The following is a 19,817-nucleotide window of genomic DNA, read 5'->3' as shown; positions in this document are numbered from 1 at the left end:
GTTGCAGGTAAAATACTCGCTTCCTTTGTGAGCACAGTAATGTATGCATGAGTGTGTTGGAACATCTCAATCACAGAGCAGAGATCAGGTTCAATTACAGGTGCAACAACTTTTAGGTCTCCGTAGGCCCAGAAACCATTTATATGCTAATAAGTGTGACAGCAATAATGACTTGCAATAAAAAGACATCTGCTGCTTGATTGAATCCGATATTAGAGCATTACCACAATCAGCCGCTGCTATTTGTCTTAAAATCACTTGTTAGCCCCGTAACTCTGTGTGGGAAGTGTCTTGACATCTGGCAGAGGTGGGGTGAAAACCTGTCTGCTGCACTTCTCTCTGCAGCCTGGGTCAGGGCTGGATTTATGTTTCAATTGCCTGAAGAGAAACTAAATGTAGGCTCATGCTCCTTTATGGTGGAAGTGGAATGTATTTTATTTATGGGGATGTAAAGCAGCTGTAATGTTCTCCAAAGATCATAAAAGTTTAACTTGTTCGCCCTGACCTCATTATTCATGTCAAAAAACAATGCAGTGAATAACTATTTGAGATTTATCCTTCTCTGTTTTGCTTTTAGTATTTGTCACAACTGAAGGTTTCAGATCATCAAACAAATTTAATGTTAGACAAAAAAAATAACCAAAAGCAAATAGTTTTCATTTATTGGAAGAAAAAAAAAGCAATGTAATGTAATATAATTACATGTGTGAATTAACTGTGATTGGCCACATTGTTTTGCTTAAGTTTCATTGCCCACATCCAGACCCCATTACTATTTGATCAAAAGGTCACTAAAAATGGACCTTCCTGACAGCATGAAGTTTCATAAAGTAGGCTAAAAATGGCCTGAGATGGAACACATTAGGCACCGATCTAAAGAAATTCAACAGAAGATGAGAAACAGAGTCACTGACATCTATCGGTCTGGGAACCATTACAAAGCCATTTCCAATGCTTTGAGACGCCAGTGAACCACAGAGAGAGAGGCATTATCCACAAATGGAGAAAACATGAAACAGTGGCGAATCTTCCCAGGAGTGGTCGGTCTAGGAAAATGACTCCATTATATGACAATGACTCACTCAGATGACAGAAGGACCCAGAACAGCAACTGAAGCACTGCACACCTTACTCGCCTCAGTTAAGGATACGATTTGTTATTCAGAAATAACACACTTGGTAAAAACAGCATTCATAGGGGAGTACAAAGGTAAAAATTTCTGCTGACAAAAAAACAAAAAAGAGCTCAGACATCCATTTCACATTTATCAAAAATGTTTTCAAGATTGCCAAGGCTTTGGGGAAACAACGTGTGGACCGGTGAAACAAAAGTTTAATTTTAGGATGTTTTGTGTCCTGTTACATTTGGGTTAAGCTAACAGACAACAAACAGTCATACATATTATTATTGATGAGTGATGGTCTGGAGCAACTTTTTTTCTCTTCATAACATGGAAAACTTATTGTTATTGACTGATTTATGAATAGACCTTTCAATCAAAACATTATGAAGTACGATATCTGACCCTCAGTTTGCAACCCCAAGCTCCTGCACATTTGCTTTATGAAGCAGGACAATGACCTAAAACACAATTAAAGTTTTGGAAAGGCCTAGTTAAAGTCAACGCTGATTTAGACACTGTAACTTGACCTTAATATATGCTCAAAAATTCTCCGTTTTTGAGAAACAGTCACTGACATCCATCAGTGTTGTTTGCCTGAAACACACGACTCTGCAACAAGAAGGTAGCTAAAACGCCTGCACAGTGATGCAGAAGACTGATTGTTAATTGATGATTCAATGCAATTTGCTGCAGAAACTTATTAAACCACTTTAAATCATTTCTCTGAGCTTACTCTACCATTTGATCACTCTCGATAACATGTAGGATGAATAAGAATATATGTTTGATTGAATCGAAATTAGTTTTTGCAAAGTGCCACGTGGTGACGCATGTTGTGAATTGGTGATACATGTATAAAACTGAATCGAACTGAATTGAATTGAACTGCAAAAACTCAATGACAGTTGCTGATGCTAAGTGGCCCAACCAGTTATAGTTTCATTTGAAAACTGCGTTTTGTATTTCCTCAGGATATCTTTTTTCGACATTGAAATTGCATTGATGATCTGAAACAATTAAGTGAAGCAAACAAACAAGCAAAAAGCAATACAATCTACTTTTTCACAACACAGTATATAAGTTCTCCCCATGTCATACATGGAGATAAACATCTGCAGTATCTTTTCTGCAAATCATGAGCATTATCCGAAGAAGACTATAATTTGTTCAGACATGTGAGCGTCAACAACTAGCAAACATACATACTAGAAGCTTAGATCCAATAGCTAACAGTGTAATAATAATAACACCTGCTGACATGGAGAGGCAGGGCACACATCCTGTTTTATTTCATGAAGAGCCCCCCTGTGAGCAGCTGTCGCTTCAAGAGCCTGAAAGAGATCAATGAGGGAGAACAGCAGTGGGACCGGAGTACAAATTGAACAGCCTTTAATCACCTCACACAGTTCACAGCGGTGTGAAAGTTCTAACCATGAAAAGGTTTAATTACAAGACAAGCCAAATAGAGTCAACTTGGTGCTAATAAATGGCGCAGAGTGACTCAGGGGACAGGCAGGGCGCACCTTGTTGCATCTCTGCATATCCATCTTGTTGCTCAGACACCCACTCACACACACACACACACACTTTGCCTGACGTTGCGGTCATGGAACCAGACCGTTTTCTGTATCCATGCACTCGTGTGTTCATAGTACTGCCAATCAGTGGCTGCTGAACACAACCAATGACATTGAATTTTTAAATTTATGAGTCACTGAGGCAGTCATAATTATAAGGCACATTAGGGAAAGCACTGCTGGATGACACTGGTCGCCTTGCCACTTAGTGAAGTGAATGAGATCTGTCAGTGGTCACAAACATCCGTGGAATTAGGTTTCCTTCTAGCTGATGACTAAATTAATTCTCATTATAAGTTTGATATATGGCTGAGGGTAAAAAAAAATATCCTTCCCATTTTGTCACAAAGCAACAACAAACTTCACTGTGTTTTATTGGGATTTGATGAGATGGAGCAAAGAAAAAAGTAGTACATTATTGTGATGTGGAGAATTTCCTTTCAACTGTATAATTTTGAACTGCTGTCTGTTGGTCTACCCAGTTAAATCCCAACAAAATCCACAAGTTTGTGGTTGTAATGTGGTTTGATGTGAGATCCCGTAGGAACGTCTCTGTGGGAAAAGACGGCACTGTTAAAGCGCACAGTTGTCTTTGTGTGTGTGTGTGATTCATTAGATCTAAACTGTGTGCTGTACAACTTTACAACTCTCCAATAAAAGACCAGCTAAACCACTGAGAAACAAAAATACACCTTCAGAATCATCACGACAGAAGGAGGAAATGAACAAGGTGTGTAATATAAGACCTCATTAGTGTAAAACCTTTCATGATGCTTCCAGGAATCTCATAAATCTGGCCCAGGTGCTGGTGAGAGAGTGACCTTGGTGTGATAGTAAACAGGTAATAAATCCAGCTTCCGCGCAGGGGGGGGGGGACAGGGTATGTAAGTCTGCGGACAGGCAGGTCAATAAGGAGCCAAGCGCTGAATCTAAATGCACATCTGACTCTTTTTGTCTTCCTCTTAACATTCAGCGTATTGAAATAATTGCGCCCCAGGAGCTCCCAGGGATAAGAAGCACCGAATTTGGGATTTTCTATTGCAACTGACCTTGCTATATGTGACAGACTGTCAATTTTTCATTTATCAACACTTTGCACAGCTGAAAAAAGTCGAAGCATTAAAAGAGTGTCTGCAAAAAAACCCTGAAGCAGGGAACCCTTTGCATACCCCCACCCCCATGAACTATGTTTCAAACTGGAGTTTCACTACAAAAAAAAAGGTGAATTTTGAGGATTTTCAATATTCCAGCCAGGCCACACAGAGGGAAAGAAAAGTCTAGATGAAACCCTTCTGTGCCTCAGAGAGTTAACAGGTCGAACAAGCAGCTCTGACCATATGACTGTCATTAACCTTGGGTTCACACTGCTTAAAGGTAGTGCCAGCCACTGTGCTGAACATATTGGCAATAAAACACAAGTTCAATCTAAAGTTGAAGGAAACGCCACAGCCTGTTCTTGCTCATACACGCTGACTGTGTGACGTCAATTCAGCCACGCTAGATGCAGTGCGTGGGGAAATTCACAAAAACTGAATGATCCAAATGGGGAAAGTCCACTTTCCTAATGCATGGAGGACTTGTCAGGTGGAAGACAGATGGTTTCACACTCCTTCCCTGTGGTTTTATCTCTCAGACAGCAGGTTAGTTTAATTTCTGCTCGGGTAAGGTCCCTGTAAATCACTGCATCCCTGTGGAGCCACATATCCAAATTCACAAACCCCTTTGACTGATGGACGGAAGCAGCAGCGAGACAAGCTGAGGATGCAGTGGATCTCTGTCTCCACCTAGAGGAGTGTGCGCTCATGTCACCCTTTGCTCTTCCTTCTCAATTCTTACACTGCATCTCCAAAGGATGAGGCATCCAAAAGAGAGAAAGAAAACGAGTGAAAAATGGAAATAAAATTGAGGAAAAAAATAAGACATTGAAAATGTAAATATTGTTGTTCAAAACATCCTCATACAACAAAAACACAAAGCTGCAGTTATGGTCTAGTTATTGCTGTTGCATAAATTGTAAAAATGTCCACTGGAAAATGCAGCAGGACTGATAACTGTTTAAATAAACAGCTCAATGAAAGAAGTGACTGAGCAAACATACTTTCTTATGGCACAGTAACCATGGTAATGTCTAGTTTCAAGTGTCCAAATAAATCACTCTCAGTTAATTGTTACTAGTCAGGGTAAAAATAGTGTAAGGTACAGATTTGTAATTTGAAACATTTTCATCAAAAATAATATAATGCGTGTTTTGAAGCAAACCCATGTTTATCTAATTAAGGTACATGATTTACAGCCTGAAGAAAAAACTACAATAGTTTTATTTTTCTTAAACCAATGTAGAATATACCATAAATATACAATTAAAATATTAAATGTTTTTAGAAGCATGAAAACAAACAGTAGTACTCTTATTTTTAGCTTTGCTTGTTTGTACGTATGTTTAAAATGTTTCAAGATGTATATGCTTAAATTCTGCTTCTTTTTGTAACAATTATTTACCATATAATATACTTTTAGAACACTAGGAACACATTTTAAAAAATCTAGGTTATGTTTTTATACAGAAAAGTTTTGTTGCTTCTTTTACTTGTTTTTGTTGGTTCTTCCTTAGCTCAAAACAACTCCATGACGTTTGCCTAAAGGACTTGCAGAACAGATATTGCTATATAATCAGTCACGTGTGTAACACAAAGCATCAAGGAGAATTTATGTTGTATTCTACTTTTTCATGTAGTTTTTCATTAATGGGTGGACTATTTTAACCAAAAATTTTATTAAGTATTAAGGCATAATATTAGGACATCAGTTAGATTTGTTCCAGACGGGTTAATAATATGAGAGAGCAAAAACAAAAAAATACAATAATAAAATTTTAAATACAGTGAAAGCACTGTTGGAAGAGTACCAGATGCTCCCGCCCACCTCCTGCGAGCTCTGTGAGAAGAATTCAACGCACCCAGCAACACAGTCATGTGACTGGTCATGAGGAAGTAAACAGGGCAGCTGCAAAGGGGTAAGACATTTTAACCAGACTCTCAACGCTTACACATTTGTCACCACAATTCAGCCTTAAATTCAACAAAGACTCGTCAGACATAAAAATAAATACACATTTTTATGTATTTATATTTTGCCTGCCGTATCGCTAGTGATTAAAAGCACTACTGAAGCTAAAGGCTAACTGGCTAGGAGTAACAGATGATGGAAAAGCGTAAAATAAAGTAAACACGTTTCTTAAAATATCAATTCTTCACGTGTATCACTTCTTGTGAAGACACCTTGGGTCTACGTGGGTTTGTGCGCTAATGTTGGAAGCAGTTTTCTTAAAATAACATCATAATTATACGTTGTGCATTGGTCCTTATAAATTAATACATAGCTATTGTACTCATTTGCTGATTTTAAAAAGAGACAGAGTTGTACAGACAGAGTTGCATGTTCATAAATTTGTTCAAGTCAACTTAAAATTGACTGAAGTTTTTGTCAGACGTCAATCAAATTTTATTTAAGCACATTTCAAAAGAAGAAACTCCTTGTATGAAACAAGTTACAACAAAGGAACTAGCATGGAAGCAACAATCACACCAAACATATGCTAAGTAAAAAGATATTAATTGTTAGAAAACTGGAATAAATGTCATCTAAAATGTAAATATGCAAAACACACTCCTAAACTTTGAAAAGAAAGCATGAGAGACGGATATAAACAGTGTAAACCGTTAAATTACTAGATGCTAAAAGACTAGAAGACGTGTGCTAACCATGGAATAAAGTCATATAAATCATAACATTTCTATTTACTCATGATACATTTTTAAATAGCTGTAAAAAACAGACTCTCCATCCACCAAGAGTTGCAAAACACAAAAGAGGTATAGTAATAGTAATTCTTTAAAAATGTGTTAATGTTATATGAATTTATTCAAAATGAACATTCATTGATATCCTGCACTAGTAATCAGTCAGGACAACAAAACCTGATCAAAAATTCTTCAGCAATTTTTTAAAACATTTTTTTCCCTTCTAGAAATATCTGGAACATTTGCAACAAAAGGAAGGCCTCTGCTCTCTCCAGCCACGATGGTGGACTTCCTAGCAGACAATAACCTGTGTGGCCAGGCAATTCTCCGGATAGTCTCCAGAGGAAACGCCATTATTGCAGAGCTCCTGCGTCTTTCTGACTTCATCCCAGCAGTGTTTAGGTTGAAAGACAAAAGTGACCAGCTGAAGTATGGAGACATTATCTGTGACTTCAGTTACTTCAAGGTACGAAACAAACCATTTAACTTAGCTGTATGACGTCGCTTTAAGGTTTCGGCTTGATCTACGTTGTCAGTAAGACAGAATGATTGCCTGTATTTGCATGATGTGTAATTCTTTCTTCAGGGACCCGAGTATTATGAGGGGAAGCTGGAGGCCAAACCGGACCTACAGGACCTAGATGAAGAGTTCAGAGAGAATAACATCGAGATTCTGTCGAGATTCTATTTGGCTTTTGAGAGTGTCCACAAATACATAGTGGATCTCAACAGGTACTTCATTTTATTTAATTTTTTTCCAGATGTATCTGGAGAAATTAATCTACCCATTACTTCACTTGTAGAGTTTCCAGTCTATGTGTAATATTTTGAGTTTAGAAATGAACTGTAAACTGTATCTTCAGTCGGTTACTTCACCTCGAAATAAGGATATTTTGGATTTTTGCCAACTTGTAGCCCATTTCACACCCAGGTGTTGCAGTTTTGGCGTCCATGTTGTACAACAGCTTACTCCTCTACATAGAAAAGAATTCTCATGAATTATAAAGATTGCAAGTCTTCACTAAAAAAGGAGAACTAGTAGTGCACATCACTACTAGTGCACATCCCCACCGGCCAACACACCGGTAGTTGGCCATCCCCACCGGTGTGTTGGCCGGTGGGGATGGTGTGTTGGTGTGTTGGCCATGGTGGCACCATCATTCGCTCCACTCCTTCAAAGATAGTTTGGAGTGAAAAGTTTGAATCCCATTTTTTTTTTTTCTTCCACTTCATCATCAGACTTAATTCTGCGTTGGTCTATTACATTACAGGGAGATACTTTAATAGTTTGCGTAAACACTTTTGCAAGGCTCTGCATGTTTCCTTATAACGCTGTATCTCTCCAGATACTTGGATGACCTCCATGAGGGCATTTACATCCAGCAGACTTTGGAAACTGTGCTCCTAAATGAGGATGGGAAACAGCTCCTTGTAAGAGACCGTGATGCTTCTTATTTGCCTTCCTTTACCGTTAGATGGAAGCTAACGCAGCTGACTGTGCTCTGTCTAGTTCTCCCATCAAAGTGGAGTGTTTTGATTTGGTTTAACCTTTACGTTTTTTTAATGCTCCCCCAGTGTGAGGCTCTCTACCTGTACGGAGTCATGTTGCTGGTTATCGACCAGAAAATTGAAGGAGATGTCCGGGAGAGGATGCTTGTCTCCTATTACAGATACAGGTGAGAGAGTGTGACTCACACAGCACCCCCGCCGACGAACCCCCCCCTCGCGGAGATACAGCATTCTCCGAGTGAGTCACACTTACAGTGACATGGTGTAATCCTGCTGAGTCACTCACTTGGCTCATGCAAAGGTTATCCCCCTACAGCGGTTTCTCAGAAAAAAAACAAACAAACAAAAAACACATGCATGCCGTATTGAAGCTACACCGTCATGTGTAGAATATTTTGACAAAAACGTCTAAGCGCATTAGTGCAACAATTTCTGGTTTGACTGAGACCGGGTTTGTTGGTGCTTCAGTGCCGCCCGCTCCTCTGCCGACTCCAACTTGGACGACATCTGCAAGCTCCTGCGCAGCACCGGCTACTCCGCCCAGCCTGGAGCCAAACGGCCGGCCAACTACCCAGAGAGCTACTTCCAGAGGGTTCCCATCAGCAACACTTTCATTAGCATGGTTATTGGAAGGCTGCGCTCAGATGACATCTACAACCAAGTGAGTAGACGCGTCATAAAGGATGTGTTGAGTGTATGAGAGAGAGTATGCTGTAGATCTGATGAGACTTTAATCTAAGGTGTTGATTGTAGCCACATGTTAGTAGGCTTAATCTAGTTTTTGAAGAATTTATTTTTGGAAAATCTGAATTTTTATTTTTTTTTTTACCAATGCAATCCTTTGATTTCCATAATTTAGAGTAATATTGGCGGGCTTGGGCGCCAGTATCTTGTTCGACGACATCTTGTTTGACAAGAGTGTTTTATAGCTTTTATTTATTCGGAGTTTGAAGTCAGGTCAACTCTATGATATAATATTAGAGCCAGGCTAAGATTATTTTGTAATTATGAGAATAAAGCATCTTGAAGTTATACTCTGGTATAAGCTTTACAGATGATGCTTAATACTTAAAATAATTCTTGATCTTTTATCACATCATTGTCAAATTACTATCAGTAGCAGGACTTTGAAGCAATTGTGCAAAGGATCGTCTATTTTGGAAAAAGACGATATTTACAACTGAGCTGGTCACATCAGACGGTGATAACTAAACTATTTTTTTGAGCCACATCGCCCAGCTCTGTATTCGTCACCCGATCCATGACTGTGTTTGTCCTCCCGTCCCTCAGGTGTCCGCCTACCCCCTACCGGAGCATCGCAGCACGGCGCTGGCCAACCAGGCCGCCATGCTTTACGTCTGCCTGTTCTTCAGCCCCTCCATACTGCACACCCAGCAGGCCAAGATGAGGGAGATAGTAGATAAGTACTTCCCTGACAACTGGGTGAGATCTCATTTTCTGATTTTAACATGAGGAGTTTTTATATATATATATATATATATATATAAACTCAACGTTACGGGCCAGTTTGATGTTGTGAATATTATGTTGTAGGTCATCAGTATCTACATGGGGATCACGGTGAACCTGGTGGAGGCCTGGGAGCCGTACAAAGCTGCCAAGACGGCTCTGAACTACACCCTGGACTCGGCGAACGTCAAAGAGCAGGTGTTAAAAACTTCATTTATCCACAGTGCTCTGTTTGGGAATGTCAGGAAAGTGTCACTTTAAGGAATGGGAAATCAAAAGACGGAGCATAATCAAATCTACTGCTTTAGATGCCAGATGCTCGGTTGTCCTGGAAGCATTGCCGTTCATCGTAACAGCCACCGCTTTGGACAAATAGATAAATCTACTTCTTTCACTTCCATCACTGGTTGTAGGGCTCCCGCTATGCAGCCAGCATGGAGAGCCTGAGGCCGCAGGTGCAGCAGCTCTTAAAGGAAGGTTTCCTCAGAGAGGAGCTCATCTTGGACAACATTCCCAAAATGCTGAACTGTCTGAGAGACTGCAACGTTGCCATCCGCTGGCTGATGCTGCACTCTGCAGAGTCGGGTGAGCATATCGAACAGGTGTTTCTGGAGAGAGGGAAGTCAAAGAGTTTTCTGTTGTTAAAAGAAGTAAATCAGTTGTGCTTCCTGTTTAATTTGAGTTATTTAGCAGATTTGAGTGAGTTAAAACATCAGTCTGTACTTGTCCAAAGCTGACAGAGACTTGCTTTAAGAGACTTGCAGCTACTTCTGTAGCCAAAATTGAACTTACAAGGTACTGATTCAGGGGAAATACAAATGTGTACCACACTTGAAATTTCCTTCTTTTGACTTTAAAACTATACACTATTTTTTTGCTGGTATACCACCTAAAATCTGAGTTTATCGCTTTAACCTGACAAAATGTGAACAAACTCAAACAGTCTAAATACTTCTTTAATTCACTGTATGGAAAAAGTTTATGTAAAACAAAACAAAACAAAAAAAACAGGCATGTTTTGTCTTGCAGCCTATGATTTGAACAACAAGCGGCTGCGGCAGATCAAAGATCAAGTGCTCAACGACTCCAAGTACAACCCCAGGATCCTGTTTCAGCTCCTGCTCGACACTGCTCAGTTTGAGTTCACCCTCAAAGAGGTGAGCGGAAACTCTGCATAAAAAGATTATTATTTTTTTTCTCCTTTTAAGTATGTTAACATTAAAACATCCTGTATTTAATTAAGAACAAAAGTTTGGAACCACATTTCTCAGTCATTTGTGTTAGTCGCGTCTGTCCCTGTTAGCTCCTGGCTCACGGCGGAGGTAGCATAAGGGGCAGCCAGTTTATCACAAGCAGACGACGCAAATTAAATGTTCTAATTACACATAAGGCCTGACTAATCCGTCTTGATCGGCGAACCATCTGCGCGGTCTCTCTTCCAGATGTTCAAGCAGATGCTGTCAGAGAAGCAGATCAAATGGGAGAGCTACAAGAAAGAGGGATCTGAGAGAATGACCGAACTGGCCGAAGTCTTCTCCGGGGTCAAGCCTCTCACCAGGGTGGAGAAGAACGGTGAGTTAGGAAGTGGTTGTAGCTGCATATGGATGGAGAGGCCACCGATTGTTAGTGTTGGACCAGCAAAGCTCCAACTTTTAAAGACAATAATGTTGCTGCTGGGGAGGTTTGGTGGTAAAAAAAAAAAAAAAAAAAAAGCCAGAGGTAGCATAAGTTCAAATGGAGGCTAATTATTTAATATGTGTGTTGCGCAATCCTCTGCTAACCTTCACAGAGAATTTACAAGCGTGGTTCAGGGAAATCTCAAAGCAGATCGAGTCTTTGAACTATGAGGACTCCACAGCTGCTGGGAGGAAGACGGTGCAGCTGATCCAGGCTCTTGTTGAGGTGAGGAGGATATTTATATTTCACCAAGTCGTTACATCTCCGGATTAGATCAATTCCAACATCATTGTGTTATTACTCAAAACTAAGATTTTTTTTAAATTGATTTATTTTTTAGCTTTAGCTTCTTTAGAGATAAGACAGAACATTTAAAACACAAACTGTTTTTTTGTTGTTTTTAACACAAGGTTCGGTTGTAAAATGAATCATAATAACAAAAGCAAATAATTAACAATCATAAGAATAAAAACAAAATTATTAACAATCCTGTTGAGCTGTCAAAAGGCTCTTTGGTCTCCACACTACATCCTGCGTTTGGGAAACACTGCACATTGCCCTAAACACCATCTTACCGATGCTGCATGATGGTGGCAGCAGACAGAGAAGTGGTCCAATGACAAAGAAAAAAAAAGAAAGAAAGAAAAGGGAAAAAAAGAAAGGAAGGAAGAAAGGACAACAAATTAACAGTGTCAAGATGGGAGAGGGTTTTTAAAACATTCTCACAGACTTAGTGCTGTTATTGTAGCCAAAGGCTGCTAAGTACTGACCTTTAACAGAGGAATTTTTATGTAGTAACTTACTTTCTGATTTTTACTCATTACTCATTGGTTGACATTAGTTTTCACTATGAGGTTTTTGTTTTTTTTCGACTATTCATTAAAGGGTGAAATATCCAGACAGTGCTCATATCTTCAATAGATATTAGAGGCTAATAAAATACATGTCAAAATACATTTTTACCACAGGGGAAATAACAAGAAGCCATAAAACTGCCACAAGACTCCTCTGTTTTTAGTATTTTGTCTTTCAGTCTTTCAAATAATTAGCTTTTCTTTTCTTTTTCTTTTTTTTTTTGAGTCCAGGTCCAGGAGTTTCACCAGCTGGAGTCCAACTTGCAAGTGTGTCAGTTTTTGGCCGACACCAGGAAGTTCCTGCACCAAATGATCCGCACCATCAACATCAAGGAGGAGGTTCTGATCACCATGCAGATAGTTGGAGATCTTTCCTATGCGTGGCAGATAATTGACAGGTACTTATTGATAACGCATTGTAAAACGTTTCAGAAATATCGCAGAGTGACTTAAATTCAAGCGAGATTCAGCACAGTCTCAGTAAATCAACAATTATGAATAAAAGTTGTCTTTTTAAAAACTGATTTTTTATTTTATTTTTTTGTACAGCATGGTTATTTTGTGTTCCTAGGTTGTGCGAATTAAGCCAAGAACATCAGTAACCATTGCAGCTTAACTTTCCTTATCATAAATTGTCCTAAAAAGCCACCGAGCTCCAATAATTTAGATTTTTGTGCTTATTTGTGCTCTTACTTTTGTCTGCGTGTGGCAGTTTTTCCCCATTCTTCTCCTGACTTTCGTTTCCTTCGGCAGCTTTACATCCATTATGCAGGAGAGCATCAGAGTCAACCCATCCATGGTCACAAAGCTCAGAGCCACGTTTCTGAAGGTGAGGACCGTTTGTACGTCAGCCACATGCAGGCGCTCAAACATCGGATAACGAGCATGGATACATTTTCCGCGCCGTTGGCCTGAGGTGTGCATGGTGGAAAATGATCATCTTGTGGGTTTGTGTGTGTGCCCAGCTGGCTTCTGCGTTGGATCTGCCGCTGCTGCGCATCAACCAGGCCAACAGCGCCGACCTGCTGAGTGTCTCCCAGTTCTACTCTGGAGAGTTGGTGGCTTACGTTAGAAAGGTACCTTGCGATGCAGAAGTCTTCAGACCATTTAGACTTTTTCAAATTTGATTTATTTTGCATGTATTTGTTTGGGATTTTTTTTGTGCCCCAAAAAGAAATGTTGCACTGTTTTTAATGCTTTTTACAAATGAAATTGTGAAAAGTATTTTGTGTTTTGTATTCAGCTCCCACGAGTCAATGCTTTGTAGAAACCGTTTATGCTCTGATTACTCCACCAGCAAATTTTGTGTCAGCTTGTGCTGGTCTATGAGATAAAATCCAAATAAAACAACCAGAGATTTGGGCTTTGCCGAGTAATGACATCTGGGAGCATTTTAGGGATTTCAATACTTTTTCAGTCATTACAAAAAAAAAAAAAAATGTCTTTCATATGCTGCACATTAGGGATCATGGAATCATCTCCTGTGCAGTTAGTCATTGAATTATGATTGTTTCTTGAACCGTCTGGTTGACAGCTTGCCAAAATCGTAAACTTTTCCCTACAAGGTAATGCACTTTATAGCAAACGACATTAATGTTCTGGTTCTGCTCTGGTTGCTGTAGGTGCTTCAGATTATCCCAGAGAGCATGTTCACCTCTCTGGCCAAAATCATCAAACTTCAGATCCACAATATCATGGAAGTGCCCACGCGGCTGGATAAAGACAAGCTGAAGGACTACTCTCAACTAGGAGCCCGTTACGAAGTAAAGCAACCGCCGCGGTTCAGTCTCACTGCATGCCAATGAAGTGGAACAAAAGTCCTTTGATCCGGCATTAAATTAAGGAGATAGATAAGAGGCCCTTATGACGCTCTGTTTTGATGTTGATTCATCTGCTGGATGGGACTCGGAGGGGTGGAGTGGGGGGCCGTCGTGATTGCTGGCGTTTCGGAACATTTTTCAGTTCCCACTCGCAGCTCTTGATGTAAAGAACAAATTAAACGGGAGGGCTTTGTGTGGAAACGGATTGCGGCGGTAGAGTTACTTGAATTGCTTTGAATTAGAAAGCGAACGGCAGAGGTCGCAGCTTTTGTTTTTGAGATGGCTTGAAATGAAATGTGATTTCAGTGGGGAATATAAATGGGCCCTTGCAAACAAAAACAAGATAGTAAATGCTAATACAACGTAGGTCAAATGTCCCAATGATCATTATGGAAGAACAACTCCGTCTCACACTAACCTGATTTGAGTGTGTAGATGTGTCAAACTAAAGGCCCGAGGATCAAATCTGGCCCACCGCAGCTTTTTATGTGGCCCTTTAGACTGTAAAGGCTTAAATATTGTTTTTATTAATCAAAGCTGCTTTTATCTGTTTGCTACTGAATTACATTAATGTGAAAATATGTTCAATACTATTTAATTTTAAGAAGTACTCACTGAATGCCGAGACAGCAATTTGTTGATATTTTAACAGCTCCTTAATGGGTTTCATCAATACGTTCTGGCCCATTGAGAACATTCATGGTCTTGATACGGCCCAAAATGAAAGTGACTCTGACATCCCTGGTTTAGCAGATTACTCCTGCCTCAAACATCTCTCTTCTCAATGCCATTCCAGGTGGCAAAACTCACCCATGACATCTCTATCTTCACTGAAGGCATCCTGATGATGAAGACCACCTTAGTGGGAATCATCAAAGTAAATGTTTCCCAACTCAATTTCCACAAAGTACAGTTTGGATAGTTGGCGGCATTAACGTGTGGTGTTATTGTAGGTGGATCCCAAGCAGCTTTTGGAAGATGGCATCAGGAAGGAGCTGGTGAAGAGGGTGGCGTATGCTTTGCACAAAGGCTTAACCTTCAGCGCCAAGGCTAAGGTGAGACATCAGATCTGTTTTTCGCTGATGGCAACGAGCCTTTGGCAGTCTTCAGTTCAGATTACATCGATAGTCAGAAGTGATGATTGTTCTCCGGAATGCTAGCCAGAAACAGGTTACACGCGAAATATTCTTTCTTCTGGTTTAAATCTCAATGAAGAAACGTTTTAGTCACTTTGCCGCCTTGCAAAGGTAAACGCGAAATGTTACTCAATACGAATACTTTCTCAGCCCAGCGAACTGATGCCGAAGTTGAAGGACATGGCTGCCACCATGGATGGCTTCTACAGGTCCTTTGAGTACATCCAGGACTACGTCAGCATTTATGGCCTTAAAATCTGGCAGGAGGAAGTTTCTCGCATCATCAACTACAATGTGGAGCAGGAATGCAACAGTTTCCTCAGGACTAAGGTCAGGCTTAACACACAGAATTAAGGTTGTGAAAACCCCATGGAAGATTTATTAACAAATATTTATCTCCCTTCTAGTTAGAGTGGTTGTTGGCTATTCATTTTGTTATTAATAGATTTTTTTATTTTATTTTTTGCTGCCATGCAGATCCAGGACTGGCAGAGTGTCTATCAGTCCACACACATCCCCATTCCAAAATTCCCGTCTGTGGATGAGTCAGCCACCTTCATCGGTCGTCTCTGTAGAGAGATCCTACGAATCACCGATCCAAAGTAGGTCACAATAGGAAGTTAAAGAGATTCTGATTACAAATCTTCTACAATTACTTTCCATATTCATTGGCTTCATGGATGGAGATGTCTTAAAAGCCTGAAAATAAATTAAACTTTTGTTTAGAATAATCCGACACTGAACATTCAATGAAAATACAACTTTCAATTTGAAGGTTTGATAGAGAGTTAATACTTTTTACTTAATTCACAGGTGGTGAACATATCTTGTACCCCTATTGTTCATAAAAGCAATTTGAATTACTTATGAGGATCTAGAAACTAGGTTATGTCCAACGGAGACTTCAAGATTCCCTCTAATGCTTTTTTTTCTACAGGTCACAAGTTTTCTATGGGTTTTAGGCCTGAAAACTGAAGTAGCAGAAGATTGATCATGTCTGTGTGGATTTGGACTTCTGGCAATTTATTTTACTTTTTCTGGTATTTTAAAAACAAACCTCACCATGCCATGTGTTATAACAATGTTCTCAAAGCCTTTGGAGAATAAATAGTCAAACTGCATCCTGTATCTCAACATATTTTTCCTTTGCTCAAGCAAATCCACCTGGACAGTTTGGGGCCTAAAAGCACAGTCTTAATAGGACCTTGTTTTATGTCAATAATCCCTTAATATTGATTTTAAAAAAGTTCCAGTTCCACTGGCAGATTTTTTTCACGTATAATTAGTACTTTTTTATAAATTTTAAAGAATGATTAACTTACAGTAAACTCCAAAATCTTGCGGAAAAGTCACTTGTAATTCAGTCTTGTCTTATTTCAAGTGTACTAAAATATTTGCACAAGAAACTAGACCAGAAACACTTAGTAAGATTTGCCCTCTAAATAAATGTACTAATAGTAAATGTTGGATTTTTTTCTAAAATAGGATAACAATACTGGGAGAACAGTAAAAATAGCACTCTTTATTTTTACTGCATATATCCACCTGACATCTACCAAACATTTTCTTTATAGGGTGACATGCTACATCGACCAGCTGAACACCTGGTACGACTTGAAGAGCCACCAGGAAGTGACCAACAACAGGTTGTTCTCTGAGATCCAGAGCACCCTGGGCACATTTGGTCTCAACGGACTCGACCGACTGCTCTGCTTCATGATCGTCAGGGAACTTCAGGTAATCAAATTCCCATCCCAGAGCCTTCTTACGAATTCACTGAAACCCTCCGCTCACGTAGGCTTACTAATATTCATTCTCCAACCTGATTGTGTCTTCAGAACTTCCTGACAATGGTCCAGAAAACCATTCTTAAGGACAAAGCGGTGGTGGATGTTTTCAAAACTGTGGTAACTGCTGTCAACCCAGTACAAGGAATTGTGGGTAGGTGTTTACTCAGAAAAATTTACAATCTGTCAGACTTTTTTTTTTTTGCACATCTTCCTTATTGGTTTTTGTTTCTATAGCTAATGCCAGCAAACTCTATGCAAGTGCTGTGGCCAAATCACAAAAGATCTGGGGTGCATATCTGGAGTCCATCATGAAGGTAGCAACTTCCTGTTCACTGAGGAGTGAACGGAAAATAAGAGGCACTGTCAACTTTCTGTCAAAACCACAGTGCCTTTAAATGATGTTAAGTGTCTGAATTGTTGTAGGTTGGCCAGATGCAGATTCTCCGGCAGCAAATTGCAAATGAGCTGAACTACTCCTGCAAGTTTGACTCCAAGCACCTGGCAGCTGCTCTGGAAAACCTCAACAAGTACGCCTGTTCTCATCCCCAAGAAGAGAATATTTTAATCGTGTCTCAGCACTAAAATGGCTTTCCTGTTGCCAGTGCTTGAAAGAAGGGATTCATTTCAAAATATACATACAGTATTAATGCAGATAGGGCTGAAACAATTAGTTGGATTAGTTGCAACTAATGGATTATTTGACTAGTTGACTCAAAAAAGGTCATTTGCTGAAAAAACTCTGACATATTCAGATCAGTAATAGGGCCAAAATTATTTAAAAAAAAAAAAAATGTATACATTATGTGTTTAAGATAAAAACGCCTTTGTAAATAGGTTTTAAGAGTTTTCGCTTCATCTGGTTTAGATTTTCTAAAGAAATCCTATGTTATTGTGTTTTAGGCAATAAAATGTTTATTATCTTATTTAAATGGGTAACTGAATTACTCCTTCAGTTACTCATTTAAATGACTAAAAAAATTTTTTATTTGCATCTTTTAATGAACTTCTACAGCTGTTTAAAACAGGCTTGAGTTGTGATTAAAAAAATAAAAACCTGTAGAATGTGCCATTTTTAAAATCTGGTCAATCAACATTTATGTTGGATATAAATGTAACGTCAGAGAATGTTTCTCAATATGAATATGCTTGTATCTCACCAGGTCTCTGCTAGCAGATATTGAGGCCCACTACCAAGACCCAACCCTGCCCTATCCTAAAGAAGACAACATTCTTCTGTACGAGATCACTGCCTACCTGGAGGCCGCTGGCATTCATAACCCACTCAATAAGGTTTGCAAGAACAAAGGTTTCACTTACAATTCAGTGACTTTGCTATTTTCAAGAGTCTCTTTTTGCCTTATCGGTTTACATCTTCTGCAGATATACATCACAACAAAGCGTCTTCCGTACTTCCCCATCATCAACTTCCTGTTTGTCGTGGCTCATCTGCCTAAGCTTCAGTACAGCAAGAACCAGGGTACCTTCTTGTGCAGTTTCAGTGGTTTTTTGGGGGGTTTTTTGAGACAATGTGGTACAAAAGTGCTCATAGTATTTTAACTTATTCACTAGCGTCTGTTTTAACCACAAACTCCAATGTATATTTCTGTTGTTGGGGGCGTGTCGCTACAAGAGTGAGATTTTTGTAAAATAGTTTAAGTGCAGTCAGATTGGATGAAGAGCAAGTTTCACTTTTCCAACTGGATTTAGGTCAGGAAGAGGTCGACTGAATGCAAGTATGGGCCACACTTTTTAGATTTTTTTAATACAAAAATGTGTAAAACCATATATACTTTTCTTTTTATTAGTATTTAGAAATAGAAATATTAGAAATAGTATTATTTCTTTTTATTTTTTATTATTAATATTAGTGGCCTATTTTGTTTTAGTTCATCACATAAAGTCTCAGTAAAATCCTTTGCAGTTTGTGGTTGGAACATCATAAAAACATTTAAAAAAGTATGTTGACTTTTCTGCTTTTTGACTGACTTCCTGACTCATTTTCTTAAAGGAATGATCTGCAGGAAAGCTACAGACCCAGTTGACTGGCCACCACTAGTACTCGGGATGCTCACGCTGCTCAAGCAGTTCCACTCCAGATACACGCAGCAGTTCCTGGCTCTCATTGGTCAGTTCATCCGATCTATCATGGAGCAGTGCACCAGGTAACAAAACAGCAGAAAACTTTGATTCTTAGGGTAGTTTCTGGTTGTTTCTTAGAGCTTCATAACTGCACGTTTCGGTTTCTGTTGTATTCCACAACAGTCAGAAAATCCCAGACATGCCTTCAGATGTGGTGGGAGCGCTGATGTTCCTCGAAGACTATGTGAAGTACACGAAACTCTCAAGCAAGGTAGGGCAACAATCAGTTTATCTTACACATCCGAAAAGGATCTGTAAATGTTAAAAAGACGTATAATTTTAAATCAATATATATGTGTTTCATAATGCTTGTCTGTAATGTAGTAAGCAGTCAAGTGTGAAACATTTGGCTGTTTATTTGTGTGACGGTAACATCTGGCTCTTCTTTCCTCTGTATTCTAAAGGTGGTCGAGGCTCACGTGCCCAGTTTTATTTTTGATGAGTTCAGAACAATACTGTGAAGATCTGGTTATGTCATTTCATCTTAAGATCTCCCCCCCCACACTTGCTGCCTGGGGTTTTTCTCCATTTTTGTGTTGTATTCTTGGAAAAAAGTACAAGTGGTATACATATCAACAACAATTTTGTTGTTAATTGAAATCTTTCAGTAAAATACTGTACTTTTCCTTTCCTGAAATATAGACCTTTTTAATACATTTTTTATGTCATATCAGGAGAATTAAAGGTGTTATAATAATGCCTTATGAATGTAAGCCTCCTCTAGTAGTTTACTTACATTTCATGTGTTAAACTAATACAATATGCACTAATTTTGAGTTGTACAATAAAGCTAATGTGGATTACCTTAATGTACTAATAATTTGTGCCATTGTATACTGAAATTTGACAATAAAAAGGATTCTTGATAATCTCCAAATTTGTTTATCTTTTTTTTTTTTTTTACATCTGGTTTTTATGATT

At 39.1% G+C, this 19,817-nt stretch overlaps 1 protein-coding gene across 2 annotated transcripts; it reads left to right on the top strand.

Annotated features, from left to right (window-relative positions):
• The first annotated feature begins 5,624 nt into the window (after nucleotides 1-5,624).
• washc5 (WASH complex subunit 5) lies at nucleotides 5,625-19,769 on the top strand. 2 transcript variants are annotated; one of them, XM_044117894.1, is made up of 29 exons: nucleotides 5,625-5,714; nucleotides 6,729-6,967; nucleotides 7,088-7,233; nucleotides 7,848-7,932; nucleotides 8,077-8,177; nucleotides 8,479-8,671; nucleotides 9,301-9,453; nucleotides 9,565-9,678; nucleotides 9,894-10,065; nucleotides 10,510-10,637; nucleotides 10,923-11,052; nucleotides 11,270-11,382; nucleotides 12,243-12,409; nucleotides 12,765-12,840; nucleotides 12,977-13,087; nucleotides 13,634-13,774; nucleotides 14,628-14,708; nucleotides 14,785-14,886; nucleotides 15,118-15,297; nucleotides 15,445-15,569; nucleotides 16,542-16,704; nucleotides 16,806-16,908; nucleotides 16,992-17,071; nucleotides 17,181-17,284; nucleotides 17,918-18,047; nucleotides 18,138-18,234; nucleotides 18,766-18,919; nucleotides 19,020-19,107; nucleotides 19,301-19,769. In XM_044117894.1, the coding sequence occupies exons 2-29, from the start codon at nucleotides 6,782-6,784 to the stop codon at nucleotides 19,355-19,357; spliced, it is 3,480 nt and encodes a 1,159-aa protein (XP_043973829.1). In that variant the 5' UTR covers nucleotides 5,625-5,714; nucleotides 6,729-6,781; the 3' UTR covers nucleotides 19,358-19,769. The 2 variants fall into 2 exon arrangements, with proteins under 2 accessions (XP_043973829.1, XP_043973830.1); XM_044117895.1 differs by lacking the exon at nucleotides 5,625-5,714 and adding an exon at nucleotides 5,771-6,573.
• The last annotated feature ends 48 nt before the right edge of the window (nucleotides 19,770-19,817 follow it).

Source organism: Gambusia affinis, linkage group LG05 (assembly GCF_019740435.1).
Source record: "Gambusia affinis linkage group LG05, SWU_Gaff_1.0, whole genome shotgun sequence".
NCBI lineage: Eukaryota > Metazoa > Chordata > Actinopteri > Cyprinodontiformes > Poeciliidae > Gambusia > Gambusia affinis.
Note: the sequence above shows the minus strand (reverse complement) of the source record. Positions and strands in the feature narration are given on the sequence as shown.